Source organism: Chlamydotis macqueenii, chromosome 29, assembly GCF_036417535.1.
Source record: "Chlamydotis macqueenii isolate bChlMac1 chromosome 29, bChlMac1.mat, whole genome shotgun sequence".
NCBI lineage: Eukaryota > Metazoa > Chordata > Aves > Otidiformes > Otididae > Chlamydotis > Chlamydotis macqueenii.
The window spans coordinates 1,353,200-1,370,795 of NC_141584.1; the positions used below are offsets into that span (position 1 = coordinate 1,353,200).

The 17,596-nt window shown below is 54.7% G+C and overlaps 1 protein-coding gene across 3 annotated transcripts in view; it reads right to left on the bottom strand.

Moving 5' to 3' along the window:
- HDAC7 (histone deacetylase 7) overlaps window positions 1-11,141 on the bottom strand; it is an 87,448-nt gene extending 76,307 nt beyond the window's left edge. Inside the window, exons 1-2 of one of the 3 annotated variants that reach the window (XM_086768786.1) lie at window positions 10,749-11,141; window positions 10,282-10,459 (exon numbers count right to left, since the gene is read on the bottom strand). Coding sequence is in view for 1 of the 3 variants with exons in the window: in XM_086768782.1 (XP_086624908.1) it covers window positions 9,004-9,022 (19 nt within the window). In the remaining 2 variants the exon portion in view is untranslated. The other 2 variants (XM_086768782.1, XM_086768785.1) reach the window with 2 other exon arrangements.
- Between the last annotated feature and the right edge of the window lie 6,455 nt (window positions 11,142-17,596).

The window sequence follows — 17,596 nt, forward strand, 5'->3', positions numbered from 1 at the left end:
TCCAAAGCCCCCAGGCCGTCTGCAGGGTTCTTGGTCATCAGCAATTCTGAGACAGTTTGTTCTGGCTTGAGGAAAAATTTCTGCGGCCAAACCTCCCTGCACGTCACAGCCTCTTCAAAGGCAGCGCGAGCCTGCAGCTCAGGTGGGAGATGTGTTCGATGGCCTCCCACAGCTCCACCCGGCCCCTTTGGACCATTTTCTCCCATTTTCTGCCTCTGCTCAGAGTCCGGTGCAGAGTTTCTGCCTTCTCCCCAGTCACCGGCTTAAATGCTTCAGGTTGCCTCTCCTCCAGGGCGTTTCAGACCAGAGCAGAAAGCTCAGCAGGCCAGAAATAACTCAGGAGACATAAATCAGCCTTGCAACCCCACGAAATAGCTCCCCACGGGAGAGGCCCCCGGGGAGCCGCACGCCGGGCAGCCCCCGCTGAGGGTGGGTTGTGCGCCTGTCCCCGGGCCGCGGTTCCCGCTCCGGCTGTTTCTGCTCCGTGGCAGAGATGTACAATAAAACCTTCATTTCCTGACACGCATGGGATGAGGCCAAGGGGTCGTGTTTTGGACAACCTGGCTTTTCCATGGCAACCGGCAATGATGTCACCGACGTGCAATGATCGGAAGGGGCCTGGGGAATGGAGAGCTCTCCAGGAACGAGGCGGGAGAGGAGGCCGAGATGGCGGGGGACGCGCTCGCCGAGGGCCGGGGCTGCGCGAGAGCAGGCAGGGCAATGTTTTCCTTGGATGGCCCAGAGCACAAGCCACGGCCGAACTGCACGGGGGCTGGAGCAGAAGCCATCCTGCCCTCTCCTTCCTCCTCCTCTGGCTCCCATCGCTCTGCACATCCCCACGGCGTTTCATCCCTCTGGCCCCAGCCAGCTGCTCTTGCACAACGCTGGCTAAAACCTCTGACCATCTTCTTTCCCGCACACAAGCATTTGCAGGATTAATCCCCCCCCATCCTTTGCCTCCAGGGCTCTGAGCTGCCCCGCTCCCCACTTCTCTCCCCGCTTTGTTCCTACGGCCGCTCTTCCTCCCATCACAAATTCCTTCTCTGCAGGGGAGCCCCTTTACGACAGCAAAATAATTAAAAACTCGGGCAGACAAGTATGCGCAGCACTGACGGTCGGCATCTGCCGCTGTGAGGCAGTTGGGAAGCTCTCATGCCACGGTGTCCGTCTGTCTGTCCCGGCTTCCTGCGGCCGGAGCCATCCGACACGGCAGCGTTCACCTCCGGGCACTGCAGTGAAGCCCTGTCTGGGCTAGCTACTGGGCACTACTGGGATAAACACGCTGAGTAAAAACATCCCGGTGTGCACGGAGCTGCCAAGGAACCGCTGCTCCGCCTGCTTGCGATTGGATGGAAAAGCCGAAGCATCCCTTTTCCACCCCAGAAACACCTTTGCTGGTGTGAAGCATCGGCTCAAACCCCATCTCTGACCAGGACGCTTCGTGGGACTGACCGGGACACGCAGTTGGAACCAAGGGGGAAGAAGACCGGCGGCGTATCGCCGGTATCACGGAACCGCTGGGAGACACCACCCGCTTCAGCCGCAGCGGGCAGAGCCTGAACAGCCATCTATCACAGGCTTCTTTGGTAATTGGCAATAAAACGTCCGCCTGCTGCACCCTCAGAGCGTTCCTCTGCCCAAAGGTCCGTCTAGCACAGCACGCAAACAGCGGGTGGACCCGGTCCGGGTCTCAGTTTTAACTCCTTGCTCACGTGCTGAGTCTTTACGTGACACCGGGCACGTCGTTGCAGTGACCCGTTACAAACACACCTTCCTAGACAGTCAATTAAATAGCATCCCGGAAAAAAAAAAAAAATTTCCCTACAAGGCACACATCACCAAAACAGCAGTTAGAGGCTGGCAAGACTTGTGAAGAAATCGGGCGCTTGCGGACGCGCATCTGCGCTGCACGGGGGTCCTCAAAAGCAGCGGGGAGATAAACGTGTGCTGCCTGTGGTAACGCACCGCTGTTGTCAAATAACTGCCAAAACCAAACGTGTTCAGTAGCGGGAGGCTTGGCAGTGGTGCGAAGACAGCGCAGCGACCGTCTTCACTGCGTTTTGGACCTCACCAAAAGATTTTGGCCTGGATGGAGCCGTTTTGGGCAAACAGCATCATCCAGCGCGCTCAGCGTGTTGACTCAGGGCCGTCTCAACACATCCTTCCTACGGAGACCAAACACCGCCCGTGCCGCTTGCAGGGGAGGAGGAGGGGAAGAGAAAACAAAACAACACCACGAAAGACCTTCCAGAAACGTTGCACGAAAAGTGAACACTCAGCAGAGCGAGGTTTCCTGCGCAGTGAGAGTTGGCCGGCGCGCGAGCAGGAAATCACTGCTTCCTGCCTGCAGAGGAAGCGCCTATCTGCTGCCTGCGATCAAAAACAAACAGCACTCCAATTAAACAAACAAAGAACCCAAAACTTCCACAGCTCGCAGCCTGGGCCGGCTCCAGCCGTGGGGAAACGCGTCCAAAAATAAGAGGCTCGTAACCTTGAAAAGGGCCCTCATCCTCTTCCCCTCGCAGCGTCGCTGCTCGCGCCGCGTGCGCGGAGAGCTGAAGGGATTGGGGAACCTCCTGGCCACGCTGGGTGGGTGCTGCCACCCCGGGAACCAAGCGCCCCAGGGAAGTGGGAGAGGCGGCCTCTCGGCTTTGGCGAAGGACCGGAGCTGCATCTGAGCTCGGCCCCATGCGTCCCCAGCGCCCAACGCTGCGGGTGAGGCAGGAATCCCAGCTCCATTAAAAAAAAAAATAAAAATCCTTCAGCTCCAGCCTTATGGCTCTGGAGAAGAGTTTGAGAAGCATCTGCAGGAGGACAGCAGCAGTGGCTCGGTGCCTCGCGACCCTCCGCGGGAGGTGGGAACCGGCTGCGCGTCTCCCGCAGCCCCAGGGCTGTTCCGATCACGGAGCTGGCGGAGGGCACCTTCGTCCTGCCCACGACCCGGCTCAGAGGCTGCGACTTCGCATGGCCTTCAGCCAGGTCCCTGCCTCTGGTCTCCACTTTCCTTCTCCCAGCTTTGGTTCGAGATCTGGTTTCACATAGGAATGTTTCCTTTCCCATCCGCTACAGAGATTTTTAATTTTTTTTTGTTCTAATGCAGATTCACCTGTCTTAAATATCACGAATTCAGGAAATGGGACGGGGGATTCTTCCTTATTACATCTGAGTAGAGCAGGATTTACAGTCCCTGGCCTATAAATCATTCCTAGGACTGCACCAGGAGTACGATCTCGAGCCTTTCCTAATTTCAGGGTTTCCCTCCATAAAGAGACCGAAGGATGCTGAGGGCTGTGAAACACCCAGGAACCTCTCAGTGTTTTTCCAACTTTTCTCTGGACACACAGCAGCGAAGAGATTGATCTGAAAAGACAGCAGGATTCAACAGCCAGGTCCGGCCCGCGCCGGTGGGTACCGCCGGCCCCGGAGCCGCAGCGTTTACGGAGGGAGTTACGGGGCCTGGGTCTCACCAGAGGAACGACCAACGCTGAGCGCGCGCCGTTACCAGACTTAAAGCACAAGCATGAAGAGATGGAGGAAATAGCTTTGCTTCAAACCCAAAGCCTCAGGATGTCTCCAACTCCATCTCCACCTCTGGAAAGCCTGTATTCCCTTCAAAACCATGCTCCGTCCCCACAACGCACAACAAGCCCTTTCCTCCCCTGCGAGACCCTGCTCAGGGGTCCTCCAGCCCCGTGTCCGTCCGTCCATCCAGTGTCCGTCTGTCCATCCAGCCCAGCGTCTGCCAGGCCCGGCCCCGGAGCTCTGCCATCGCTCATTCCGCACATGTCCGGTGCTCTGGGCTTCTCCAAAGCCAGGCTGGCTGGAAAAACGGCTCTGCCAGCAGGAAAGCCAGCACAGGAAAAAAAATTAAAAAAAAACAAAAAAAAACAAAAAAAACAACAAAAAGGCTGGGGTTGTCCTGGGACTTTGTGTTTGAAAGGGAGCTCGCTTGACGACGTGGTGAGAAATATGGTTCAAGAACAAAGGGCGGTGAGCAGTTACCAAGGAGGAGCAGGCTGATGCAGGAAAAAAAAAGAGAAAGAAAAAAAAAAAAAAAAAAAAAAAGAAGGCTAAAGCAGGCTGAAGGCTGGTGTTACCTGTCTGGGGACCAGCAGAAGCCACGGGCTCCATCCCCTCCGCTTCCACCCGCCGTCCCCGGGGCCAAGCAGCAGCGCCCCGGTCCCGACGCCCTGGCCCTGCCCTGGGCTTGCCCCGGCGCTGCGGAGCTGGGGCTGCGTTTTACCGCCCGCGCCCCTGCCAGGCACGGCACACAGCGCAGCACCGTCAGGTGCAGCCAGCACAAAATGCCAAATGCTTGCAGCTCAGGGAAGATTTTTTTTTTTTTTTTTGCCTCATCCGCCTGGTTTGTTCAGGGAAAAAAAAAAAAAAAGTTTACCTGTTTCCTGGCATTCTAGCTGCTCACTGGTTTTATTTGCTTTTAAAGTAAACTTCCTGATGAATTAGCCCAGCCCAATTAATCCATATTTAAAACGCATCTTCCTGACGACACAAACACAATGCGTGGCAGTGTCCGGCCAGGAGAGCCACCAACGGGCGAGCGCCACCGGAAATACGGGCGCAGCTGGGTACCTGTCCCTTCCTACCCCTGTGCGCCCCGAGCCTGGCCAAACACGTCGTGTCACCTCCGTCCCAATTTACCGACTGTTCCAGGTGACCATTTCCAAGCGCTTTGTCCCAGTTTCCCTTCCCAGTGTCACAGCCCGCACTGAGCGACCCCAGCTCAGCTTCACCAAGGGAACGAGGCCACAAAGCTGCGATGATGAATGCCAAAAACATCTCTGATAGTCCATCAAAATGCCAAGAAGCCCCATCAAGTGGAACAAGTGTCTACGGAGCAGCGTTGCCATCCCACCCAACCCTCCTGCCATCGCCCAGTCTGCCCAGTTGCCCGCTGGTGAGGCACTGGGGCTGTCGGAGGGAAGGGCTGGGGCAGGGTGCAGCGCTGGCGACAGCGGCAATCACCGTGCCTTGCCAAAACATCCCAGCAGGGACAATACGTGAGGGCCAAGTGCCAGGACGTGGGCTGAATACAGTGCTGAAGGAGCGGCCTCTCCGGGCCTTCGCACGCTGAATGCTCTCGTCTGAGTTTTTTTTAAACAACGTCTGGTCCTTCCTACTGCAGAATTGCAGCCCTGGCCTAGCTGGATGAAAGGGTGGCCGATGCCGTTCCATCCCATGCTGGAAAATACATGCAACATCCCTGGAAAGTTGGTGGCTAATATGGAAATGCTGGCCCGTTTCCTCATTGTGCGAGCGCCAAGAGCACAGACGAGCTCCCGGCGGCGGCTCCGGAGGGGACTGTGGGCACAGAGCTGGGGAAGGCTCTCAGAGGCAGCAAAGTCCTCATCTCCTCCTGGAAACCGAGGGGACACAGTCACGCCTCCGAAAAGCTCCGTTAAATCCAAAGGTTTCACCTGTATTTATATCAACACAGGCCAGCTCCCGCTGGAGAAACGCCCGTCCCGGCAGCAGCACAGCAGCTCTGGAGGTTTCCTCCGGCCGCAGAGCTGAGATCTGTTCAGCATCAAGTCTGGAGATGCGCATCGCGCCTCCCTCGTTCTGCTTCTGTAAAGCCCAGTTTTATCTTGACTTCAACTCAGTCAAGGGGATTTGAGGTGAATGCGACAGCTCCCTGAGGTCGATAGGCTCGGATCCTTCTGGGACTAGAATAATCCCGTTCACGTCCATCTAGCCTAGCGTCCCTTCCCGCGCCATCTCAACTACGACCCCTGGTCCACTTCCAGAGAAACCGGAGTGCCGCCCAGCGTTGCTGGATTTAGCAGAGGTCTCTGGCTGAGAGAGAATGGCACAGGCAGAGCTGTGCTGCGATGGAGGGAAAGCACCTGATGCTGTGTCGGACTAGAAATAGCATTTTAAGGAGAAAAAAAAAGCTCAAAAATTTATCCAGGCTACTCTGACTTTCCACATAACAGACCACAGAGGCTTTCTAGATGGTTCTGCACAAGCCACAAGCTCCGCAGGTCTCCTAGAAAGCTTCCAGCCGTGTTCTGAAGAGTTTGTGAGGTGCAGAACACAGGACGACTCTCAGGTTGTTTATAGCCGAAGACGACGCCATGCCCCAATGGCTACCTGAACCGGGGCAGATCCCAGGCAGTCCCAGCAACGCTTTAATGGGCAGTAAAAGTGTTCTTTTATACCTTCTTTGATCGTTCCCTGTTCATAAGGCCTGAGACCGTGCTTGTTTTTTCAACTGCAGTGTTATACCAGAAACAGGACCAGTCGGTTTCTCCTTTCAAAGCCTCCTATAGCCTCTCAAAGGCGTTGCTTCCTAAAACACAGCTCCCTGCCATAAATATGCTCTACATCTACGATGGGCAACATCAACATTCCCATTTTCCAAGAAAAATTCACTCCAGTGAGATTAAAACACGGTAAGGACAGAGCTTCTCCTGAAGCTGCTACCAGCAGGATTCAACTTACCCAGATTAGAAGTGCACATCAAGTCTCTACTTCAGCCACAACAAACAGTCCCCAGAAGAGCCGCCTCCTCCTCCTCCTCTCCTCCACTGCCGCCAAGGCCAAGCAGCTTGGCTGGGCTCATCCACCTCAAGGTGGAGGAATTCCACCTGACAAGCCTACACGTGGGACGAAGGAGACTGATAACACCATGGAAACCTTCCTAATTGTAGTTATCCCTGTCGTAGTTCAGGGATACCCCTGTCGTAGACTTTCCTTCCTGTTCCAGGGCAAAAGACAGAAATCTGGGAAACCCACCTGAAGTAAAGCTTTTAGGAGAACTTCTAATCGTGTCATTATGGCACGGAGGCTTGCTATGGACCTTCAGGGACCGATCTTTTCCATGCCCCATCCTGGGAACCTCAGATGCCTAGGCTAAGATTCTGTTTCCTCTGGGTCATATTTCAGCACAGACAGCAGATACTGGAGACAGATGGAAATGAAGACAAGAAACTCAAAGGAAGGGGGGCACTGAGACAACGGCATCTGGGCTGTGTTTAGTTGCATGCAGTCAACTCCTCAACCCGGGAGTCATTCCGCTTCACGAGGTCTTTGGCAGTGGAGCCTCAAGACTTCCCACCGAGGCCGTTGGGTCCCACCCCATGTCGCAGTCCATGGCCCCTCTCAGCGGCAGCACTACTATCACTTGTGGTGTTGTATTGTTAACCCCACCACTGAGTTAACATCGAGCAATCGAGGTTAAAAATAAACCTGAGGACCCAGCTCAGCCGCACTGTAAGCGCACAAGCTCAACGGCAGAAGCGAAGGGGCAGCTGAGAGATGGGAGAAGTGGCAGCACTGCTGGAGCATCTCCTCTCCCTACTGCTCCATCTCACCAGTTTTCCCCGCTCTGCTCTTTCAAACTCCGGTGGTTACCAGTCTAAGGAACGTTCCATAACACAACAAAATCTCCCTTAAGCACGCCGTGTTTCCCATCTGCATCCAGTACCACCGTCCTCAGCCCAGGTTGTCCTGCAGGTCCCTACACGGCTCTGCGGCCCGCGGGCATCACCTGTACTCACAGTGCTCACCCGTCTCCCGCAGTTACCCCGAGTAACGTGAAGGCAGGGAACGCATTGCAAGTGATTGAGCAGACAGAGGAGCCAACACGAGTGAGAGCGGGGACTTTTTGATCTCGGACATCCTTCACCGTCACGGTCCCTGCTCTGTCCTTCCCAGTGCCACCCAGCACCACAGCAAAACAAGTTTGCAGTGACGGTGGAGGCTGCTACACCAGGGCACACGAGAGCTCAGGGGACGCAAACACCTCGGAAGGACGATCTCGCGCAATGAGGGTATTGTAGCTGTTTGCAGAGGCCGGCCAGAGGAGCCGCGGGGAAGCGCCGGGAGCGCGGAGCGGGTTTGGTGCACACTGAGCAGAGCAAGTGTCCTGGGAAGCTGCTCTGGAGGACCTGGCAGGTTTACAATGTGCTTTTTTGTGGCACCCAATCCCTTGGGAAGATCTTAAAGATTTATGTGGGATAGGCCTTGGTGTCCGTCATGGTCTCCCGTGTGAAGCGGTTGCAGTTCCCTGGCAGGGTGAGATGGGACCCCACGCTGGAAGCTGCAAGCCAGGCAGCAGCTTCATCACTTGTCCTAAGTTCCCTTCGTTAACGTACATCACGCTGTTGCAGAGATGTCCTCTATTTTTCCTCCTGATTGTTCCACAGAACAATCTAACCAGATCGCTCGGGCAAAACCAGGCTCCAGATAACCCTTTACAACTGCGGCACGCTGCGCCTCTGCCCGCTTTCTGCGGCGCCCAGCACGGAGCGACCGGCCGCGCTCCACCCGGGACACAGCGGCTGTGAGCCACCGATCCTCTGCCCGGAGCAGAACTTCCCCTGCGCTCCAGCCTGTCTCTCACTGTGCCATTTCCAATGGGCTGGAAAATTCCTACCAGGCTGCTCAAGGCAGGAGAGCAGAAACGCCACGAACACCGGCAGGAAGGTCCGCAGCATCCGCACGACACAGCCCTTGCCTCCGAAATCAAGTGTTCCTGGATTGTGGAGGTGTCTCCCACCCGGCGCCTTCCCAACCTCCTCTTTTAGGACTGCACAGCCCCAAAGCTGCGGGGAAAAACCTCTCTCCTGCAGCCCAGCTCAGAGTCACGCCTGATTGCATCATATCTGTTTTTCTTTACCTTTTGAGATCAGGATTCCTCCCACCTTACCGAGAACCAGGTTTTGCCCAGCCTCACAAGGAGGGGAGCCGATGGGTGCCCCAAATCCAGGCAACGCAGCCAGGTGGGAAAGCCTTCTCCAGCACACGCGCGTCCGACGGGGACAGCGTCCGGTGGGGACAGCGTCAGCGCTTTCTCGGACATCGCTGGTTGGGTTTTGGGAGTTTTAAGGCTCCCAGCATCCGCTCGTGCGCTACGCGATACCTCCGCAGCCTCGGCATGGGGACGGGACCCCGGCACCGCGGGGACGGACGCCAGCACCCACCGGGAACGGACGCGCTCGCGGACGCAGTGACCGGCAGAGTCAGCAGCAGGCTACTCACCCTGGCTTTGTCCTTGCATCCAGAGGAATTAAAGCCCTTGGAGATGAGGTCTCATTGTTCAGGATGTGCTGAAGGGAGGCAGCTGCTTTCTTTATATCTCAAGATTCACTGAAGTTCAGGAAGAGAGAGAGAGAGAAAGAGAGGGGACGGGGAAGGGGAGGGACCGAGAGAAGGGCCCAGAGGCCGTATAGAATGACAATGGAAGGAAATGCTTTATCAAACCTAGAAAGCCAACCCTGTCCTGGGAACACAGAGGGAGAAAAAAAAAAAAAAAAAAGAAAACTTGCAGAAGAAAAGCGAGTTCAGCTGCCCCGGGTTCCTCCCTTGGCAGTGCGAGCCCTCCTCCCCCTGCCCCTCTCCCAAACACAATGCAAGTGGTGAAAGCGTCAGGCAAAAACACTTCTTTTTCATCAAACAGAGAGAAGTTTCAGTTCTTTAAAAGAAAAAAAAAAAAAAAAAAAAAAAGAGAAGCAATCCGACAACCAAACCCTGCCCGGGAATGGGAATGTGACGCTCTTCCCCCTCCCCCGGCTCCAGCCTTCCAAGTTTCTATGAGTCAAGCGTTTGCAATGCGTTACCGAAATGTTACCAGGCTGGAACGCAGCATCCGAGAGGGGTTAGCTCATAAAACTTGTGTTTGTTGGCTGGGAGAAAGTGTCACCGGCAGAGAATTCCGTTCTTCTGCCTTTTGTTTTCCCCATCTCTCCCATCCCGAGAGGGTTAACCGGTTGTGCAATGCTGACACCCTGCCAGGGTGGCTTTAACCCAGCGCTCCCAGTCCGAAGGGAGATGGGAAACGGGACTGTTCAGTAGGCGATGGAGGGAAGCAGCCAATCTGAGCAGGTGGGAAACGGAGGGCCAGGGAGAAATTAAATTGCGCAGACATCCTCGGGCACAGCCCAGGACCGACCTCAGCGACTTCTCAGACACAGGGTTTGGGGTCTGGGCGTCAGAAAAGCCCCATTTCCTCATCTGACAGCCCTCAGGTTGGTCCCCAGACTGGAACTCTCATCCAAGATGACCAGTTCCCGGGCCCAACATCTGTAGCATCTTCCAGAAGCATCTGCTCTGGATTTGCACACATCAGGCTTCTCAATTTTTCCCTCAGTAATTTATCAGCCTAACAAGGAACACTTTTTTAATGATGTTAAGTCACCACCAAAACCCGTGTATTTTTGCTTCGACTGCGCCTGGCTTCAGCTCCTGGAAATTGATTATCGTTGTGCATTTTATCGCTTTCAAATCCAGTCAAATCCAGTATTTTCCAGTGTCACTAACCTCACAGCTGAATAATCGGTTGAGAGGCTGCTGGGTTTTGATGCGCTGAGCAGAGTTCCTTCAATAACTTACGGCGAGTCACGCTCTCCTCTGCTCGAGCTGATCGGCTCTGCCTGGAGCCGTCCTTCCCTTCGAGGAGTCACCTTGGGAAAAGCACAGATTTCCAACACTGAGTCAGCTGCAAACAGGGGAAAAAAAGGTCCAAACTGAGGATTTTATTTTTAATTTGTTCAGAAAAGTTAAGCCAGTGGCACTCAAAGGTGCTGAGCAGTGTTACAATGGTGGGTAAAAGCTCATCTAGACACCTACGTCTAATTTTCACTAAACTTTTAGGCATTTATAAAGCAAAATTATGGCGATGGAGGGGGTTTCCTCTCCGATCAAGAGAAGCTCTCCAGGCTGAGATTTCTTGGCTCCATTCCCACTGCTCTCCCCCCGATCCTCGAGGATCTTGGCCACATCCTTACCTGCCCTTCGCTCCTCATTTCTTTTCTTTAAGGAGAAGCCACTGGTGCTCGTGCAAAAGGCCAGCGGGGCTTCCTGCGTGCTGAGGGATGCATCTTCCACTAGATCTGTAGAGGAATTGGGGCCGTAATAGTTTTGCAGCTCTGAGCTTTTGAGCACCTCGCTCTCACAGTGGGAGCACAGCCCAGTCCAAGAAGCGTTCATGAGGATGATGAGTGCAAGAAGGAAAGCAGGAGGGTGGGGGAGAGGCTGAGGGACTGTCCTTCAGTGCTTGCAAGCCTTGGTTTTTCCAGGAGGTGGCTCCTTCCACCTGGGATTCCCAGCCCCAAACCATTTCCAAGGCTTGTAGCCTTCACCTCTCTGAAGAACCTTGTCTTCAGAAGGAAGACAGTAACGCTCTTCCTGCCTCAGCCATTGCCACCCCAAGTGTCCCTTTCAACAACAGCAGTTGGCCTAACGCAGGACACCTGGCTTCAGGTTTTCCATCTGTCTGAGGGAAGGAAAATCTCCAGCAGCCAGGAGAATCCTCCCAGGAGCCTTGCAAAAGAATGGACTCCACCTCTTCCGCCGAAGTCGCCCTGCTTTGTGCAGAGAGCACACAAACTCTCCTGAGAGCGGAGTCTGGGCTCCCTGCCCCGCTCCTGGATTGGAGGATCATGGTCAACCTGTCCTGGCTATTTCCAGCTCTAGCACAATTATCCTTTAATGCCAATTGGAACAATGTCAGGGGAAGAGAGAGAGCATGGTCATCCTTCTCCCACCTCTAAAAACCAAGTGATGCCAGTCCTGCTCCAGCAGGCAGGTGTGAATTCCTGAGACTAGAAACAGCTGAAGTCTTCTCAGAAGCAGAAGTCTAGTTCTGCTGTCACAAGGATGAGGGAGGAAAATGCTTATTTGTCCTCACAACTGGCAGCGGCAAGGTTCACGTTCACAGCAACAGCAGGGCAGGTTCTGGAAGGGGGCTGGGAGGGATCCATCAGACCGCAGAAAGCTGCGATGGAGGGCTGCTTGCCCCTCCAAATGAGAGGTCACATCTGGGGTGTCCCAGCCAGCCCTGTCCTGGAGAAGCCCTGCAGGTTAAAACCGTTCATGGGATTTTTCTGACTCTGTTCTCAGAGAAAAGAACCAGATAGAGGAAAAAAAAGAAAAATAAAGATGATGAAGAAAGATCTGAGGGAAAGGAAATGGCTGCGGTAAATATGTGCTTAGGGGAGAGTCTGACTGCCCCCAAACAGGATCACTCCTGCTCCGGCTCTGAGCCAGGTTTTCGTAGCGAGTTACAAACTTTTACCTAGCTGGATGTTAACATCATCGGCATGTTAGGTGTGAGGACACAGAAGGAGTTGCCAAAAGCAGCCTTGTTTGAAGGCCAGGCAGAGATAAGGGATACCGCCTCCTTTAACAAAGACACATTTCCATATCTAAGGAAGTGAGGCAATCCTGTCTAATTAAGAGCACTGACCAAAGCCTCCCAGGAGGAAGAAAGAGGGTGAAAGATTAAAATCTTTGTGTTCCAAAGGCAGAGGACATCAGTCCGTAAAGCTCATGTTCTACCAACTGGAGAATCCAAAAGAAGTTGTGTGGCAGCTTGAGCGCTGGAAGCGGGTGTGCTGGTGGATCTAAGGAGGTTCCTGAAGGTGTTCACAATGGGAGCTGTGTCTGAAGGGTTCGGGATGGCCACCCACAATAAGTTCTGTCCCAAAGCTCTGTCTCTACCAGAGGTACCTGAAGCCAAAGGCAAATTCTGAATGCAAGACAGGCAGACAGACGGCTGGATAAGAGGAGGATTTTGTGCACCATGCCCTGACCCATCTTCTGAAGGAAAGCATGTGCCTAGCTCCTTTGAACTTCCACAGCTGTGCAAAGGCTAAGCCCCAGTGCTCTAATCTGTGCTGGCATTTTCCAAGAGCACTTCTTCAAGGCTTTATCATGAAAGAAACCAAACCTCCACACATTCCAGTGGGCTCCTGAAATCCCTAGCTACGCACGCAGCTCTGTCAAGGGGAAATCTTCACATAGTCCACAAGCGCCTGTTTGCCATTCATGCCTTGTGGGTACGCCCTCCTGCATTTAAGGATGTACATGGAGAGGAATTTCAAAATTCCATGGAATTTCAGGGGAACTGTAGGCTAGCACCGAGGAATGTAAAGGCGCAGATGGAGAGCACTTGCACCACGTGAGAATGGTGTGCCAGAACACTCCCAGAAGATGCTGTGCGCATGCACGAGCAACCTGCAAGCTTTCTGCACAGCAGATTGCTTTGGCACCAGGAACGAAGCAGCTCTGGAGGGACTACTTTGCCCTTGTTCTGTGCTGTCCCTCCTTTCTGCCGGTGATGGTCCCGGTTAAGCCTGGGATGCCTCCTCTCAGCAAAGGCATGGTGGCACGGCCACGCCGCGTTGCACTCTGGGGTTGGGTGTCCCCGAGCAGCTCCAGGGACAGTGTTTGTTGGCAGATGCCGTGACATCTGCCAGCACTCACTTCTCCCCTGCTGTCCTCTCAAGCGTGGCACGGTCACATCAGTGTGGACAGTCAGCTCATTGAGGGCTGAGACAGCTGAGGCAGTGTAGGCAGGAGAGGAAGGGTTCTTTAAATTGCATAGATACAGCCAGGTATTTAGAATCACAGGATGGTTTGGGTGGGAAAGGACCTTTAAAGCCCACCCAGCCCAACACCCTGCCAGGAGCAGGGACATCTCCAACTGGATCCGGTTGCTCAGAGCCCTGGCCAACCTGGCCTGGGATGTTTCCAGGGATGGGGCATCCACCGCCTCTCTGGGCAACCTGTGCCAGCGTTCCACCACCTCAGTGTAAAAAAAATTCTTCCTTATATCCAGTCTGAATCTCCCCTCTTTTCATTCAAAACAACTACCCCTTATCCTAACAAGGACAAGAGCTTGCTCTTTGCTTCCAGCAGCCATCTCGGATCACCTGGGATCCACCTCCCTGCCTGAAAGGTGAGCGGAGAAGGGGACCACCGGAACTGCCCTCAGACACTGCGCCGGCCGTCAGCGGCTTAAAAGCCGGAGGAGCAGCGGCAGCGTGGGTGCAGGCAGTGGGTGCAAGACAGGGGGAGGAGAGCTGCCTGGAGCTGCATCTCTCCATAGAAGGCACGAAACGAGCAGGTTTGTTTCTTCAGGAGGAGAAGAGTTATGTCTGCAAGTCATGCCAGCTAAAAATACTCCACGCTGTTGAGAACCAGGATGCACGAGAAAGGTCACTCCGGAGAGCACGCCCTGGGGCGCTGGGTGCCCTGCGTCTGGGCGAACGGTGGCAATGCCTCACGTGTGGCACCGTGGCCTCCTCCTCCTCCTCTGCAGGGGAGACCCAGGATGATGTTCAGCCCACCCAAGGGGTAGGATTGGGGTGTCCAGAACCCACAAAACTGGATGCTGTCCGAATGCTGTCCATGTACTCTGGCCCTTGTTTTAGACTCTGGAGCAGACACAACAGCCTGGCTCAGCCTGTTCAGTAATAATTAGTAAACAAAGTAGTTTGAGCCCCAGCTACGCTCCGCAGGTTCACATCAATATTAGGATTGTGCAGGGGACAGCGATACGAGCCCCCCGGGACGGGTCACCCCAGGGGACCCAGCGCCCCCACACAGCACAGCGCAGCGCCCGGGACACAAATGAGGCTAAAACCCCTCGGGAAAGGGGACAGCGGTACCCAGCCTCTGCCCACGCGAGCCACAGGCAAGATACCCAACACCAAGAACATTTTGGACATCTGCGCATGAAATGGGTAGGGGACACAGACTGACAGGCCCTCACACCTCCAACGACCTTCCCACCGGGATGCACTTATTGACCGAGAGCGACTCCAACAACCACATTCCTCGTGGGATATTTCCACTAGAAACCAGTCAGCCACCACAAGCCCCAGTGAAGAAGAAGGGCCGGGTTAAACGCACCTGTCCTCCTGGCTCTGAGCTTCTAAGGCTGGAGAAGGTGGCACATCAGCACACGCGCTGCCCCTCCGCATCACACCAGCGCCTCCCCAGAGACCTCATCCACCAGCAGACCTGCCGGAATCATTTCACATCTTCTCAAGTTTCAGCCAGCAAAAAGGCATTTCAAATAATTTTTCCCCTTTTCAAAAGGCTGGTCCCTTGCAGACAACTCCACGGCAAGGGTGTGAGGAGGAACTTGCCTGGCCTGGGTCCCAGTAAATCACAGTTCAGAGACAGCTGAACTCCATTTTGTGATTATTAACCCCAGCCCTGCTTCATTTGTTTGGCCTGTCTGAGGCTATATATAGTGATGGGAGCAGGCATGGCTGGGGAGAATTGTGTGCAGCTGTTAGGCACAGCCCCCACCTTTCCAAAAAATATAATTTAAAATATATATATATATATAATATCCAGCAAAACAGGAAGACTATGGCTGGGAAATGAGAAGCAGCTGTGAAGAGGAGGGATGAGATGTCATACTGGGAGGCCTGACTTCAAAACGTGCAGGAAATGTATGAGGAATTTCACAGGCGCTTTTCTAATCCATCACCCACCCGTGTCCCACGGTGGCCCTTGGCTCCGGTGGCAGATGGGGTAGGAGCATCTCCAGGGTGGACTCATCAGAAAGACCTACAAAAATGGCTGTTGGCTCTCATGTTGCCATCAACGGTCTCTTGCTGTGCCTCTGTGGCAGACCCTAACCGCTCCAGATGGACTGAGTGTCAGGAACAGGCAGGTGCCCAACCCAGGGAGCTCCAGCGTTGGTTCTGTGCATGGTAGTGGTGAGACGCTCTGAACGTACACGTACCTGACATGTAACCTAGGTGCTAAGGGAGCAAAGGAGAGGACCAGGATGGAAAAGCAGAGGTGGAGAAGCATGGAGGTGCCTTGCCGACACCCCTGTTCTCTCACCAGCCCACGGCTTCTCGGTCAGCAGAAGCCGCTCCCGCTCCTCGCTGTGATTCATTTTGGGGCGACCAAAGAGGTACACACCAGGCAACGTGATGCTGTAGTAGCAGCCTGCACACAACAGCTTCCCTTTGGCCCCCGCATCAGCCTGAGGAGCACCCAACGATTACCAAGAAACGCTGACAGGAGCATGCAGGGCGCTGAGCTTTCACTGTCCAGCACAGGAAAGTTGCTCTCGGTGTGCACACGCAGCAGAAACCTGCGGAGCTCGAGATTCGTTCACTTTGGATAGATGCTGCTCTGAAATCAGGGCCAGCGTTTTGACAGAAGCACACCCCCCACCCGGCCTTAGCTGTGTGTGTGTTTCCTCAGGCGCTTGGACTGTTTAATACCAATTCATTTACATGAGTTGTTTTCCCCTCCAGGCTTTCCCTGGGCAGATATTTCCACAGCCAAGCGCATCTCACTGCAAAATAGCTTTTATCTGGCGCGGTCGCCTTTCCCCGAGCACGCGCCTGCTCCTGTCCTCTTTCCATCAGCGTGCAGCTGGACAATCCCCGTCTCCTGTCACAGCAAATGGCAATGAGGCGGCTCCGCAGCCTGAACCCCCTCACCCGGGGGATGACAAGGCGGCCACCCCTCCCAGATGGACTTGTTCCACGTTCCTGGAGGAGTTCGGAGGTGGAACAAGCGTTGTGGGGGAGCAAAGACCTTCCTTCTCCAAGGGAGGATGGCTGACTCTGAAGACCTGGTACCAGTTAGTGTGGTACTGGCATTGAAAAGACTCATTGCTGGCCACTGAAGTCCTGGCTCTTCGACAGTTTTTCTCCCTGGCTGTAACGGCAGCTCGCACCTGAACTGCTGCTTTGGCAGATGGTTCATCAGTTTAACGTTTCGTCTGAAGACAAAGCTCAGGGAGGGGAACGCAAGTGCTCCACTCACCCCCGGTTTGGATACAGATGTCAGCGCATCAGCTGGCCAGGTGAACCCAGGCGCCTGTGTTTACCTGGAAAGCGTTTCTTTCTGCAGATGGTGTCTGGGGTATGCTCCTGGTGTCACCCAAGAGCCCATCAACTTGCTCTTCCACCCTTGCTTGTAGCTTCCTGTTTGTGAGGAGAGTTTAGGGTGAGAACAGCCCGGCTGGGTTTTGTTTTCGTGCGGCGCAGCCTCCTCCCGAGCGAGGCAGGGGAAGGCTGGCTTCGCTCAAGCTGTGGTTTCAGCAGCTGCTGGCACCGGGCGCCCCGCAGTCAGGTGCGCTGCTCTCGAGCGACCGCACAGGGCTGATTCGGTGAGAAGGAGACAGAGGGGGAGCTGAGATCAAGGTGTTCATCTGCAGAGGAAGGAGCTTCCAACCGAAGTGTTGCCTGCGCGGTAGGCTTGTGGCTAGCTAGCTCACCCCTCCCTGTTGAGGCTCTGAGCGCTTCAAACTCGACCCGATGCTCTTGCTCTGCACCTGCTGCCCGCCGAGCTGCTCACCCGGGGGAGAGGTCTCATTTCTCTTCTTTTCAGCGAAACCCTGGGATGAAAACGGGAGACCAGTATCTCTCTTCAGAACAAGTCTACATTTACATTTGTCACTCTTCCAGGGTGATGGGAACTCTCAGCCTTTCCAATCCCTCTCCCTCCCACAGGCCCTGGGGAAGGGGTGCTGCGCTCCAGGTAGAGCTGTGCCTCCCACCCACATCCCTAGCCGGGACCCCAGTGTCTGGCTTTGAGTCCCGAGGTCCAGGTGATTGTCCCAAGGAGGAAGGAATGAGCAGAACACGTGGAAAAGTCACCCCCACCCCAGGCAAGGATGTTTCACGCTCTTCGTTCTGTTCGCTCCATCCCTCTCAAGGTGCTGCTCGCACACAGCACAGAGCAGTTCCTTGGAAAACAACCCAGAGAAGCTAACTCAGGTGTGAGAGCTGCCAGGAATTCCTGACAATCACCCCCTTCACACTCATTTCTGCCCTTGGCTTTATCGTGTCGGTTTTAAGACAAGTCCTGT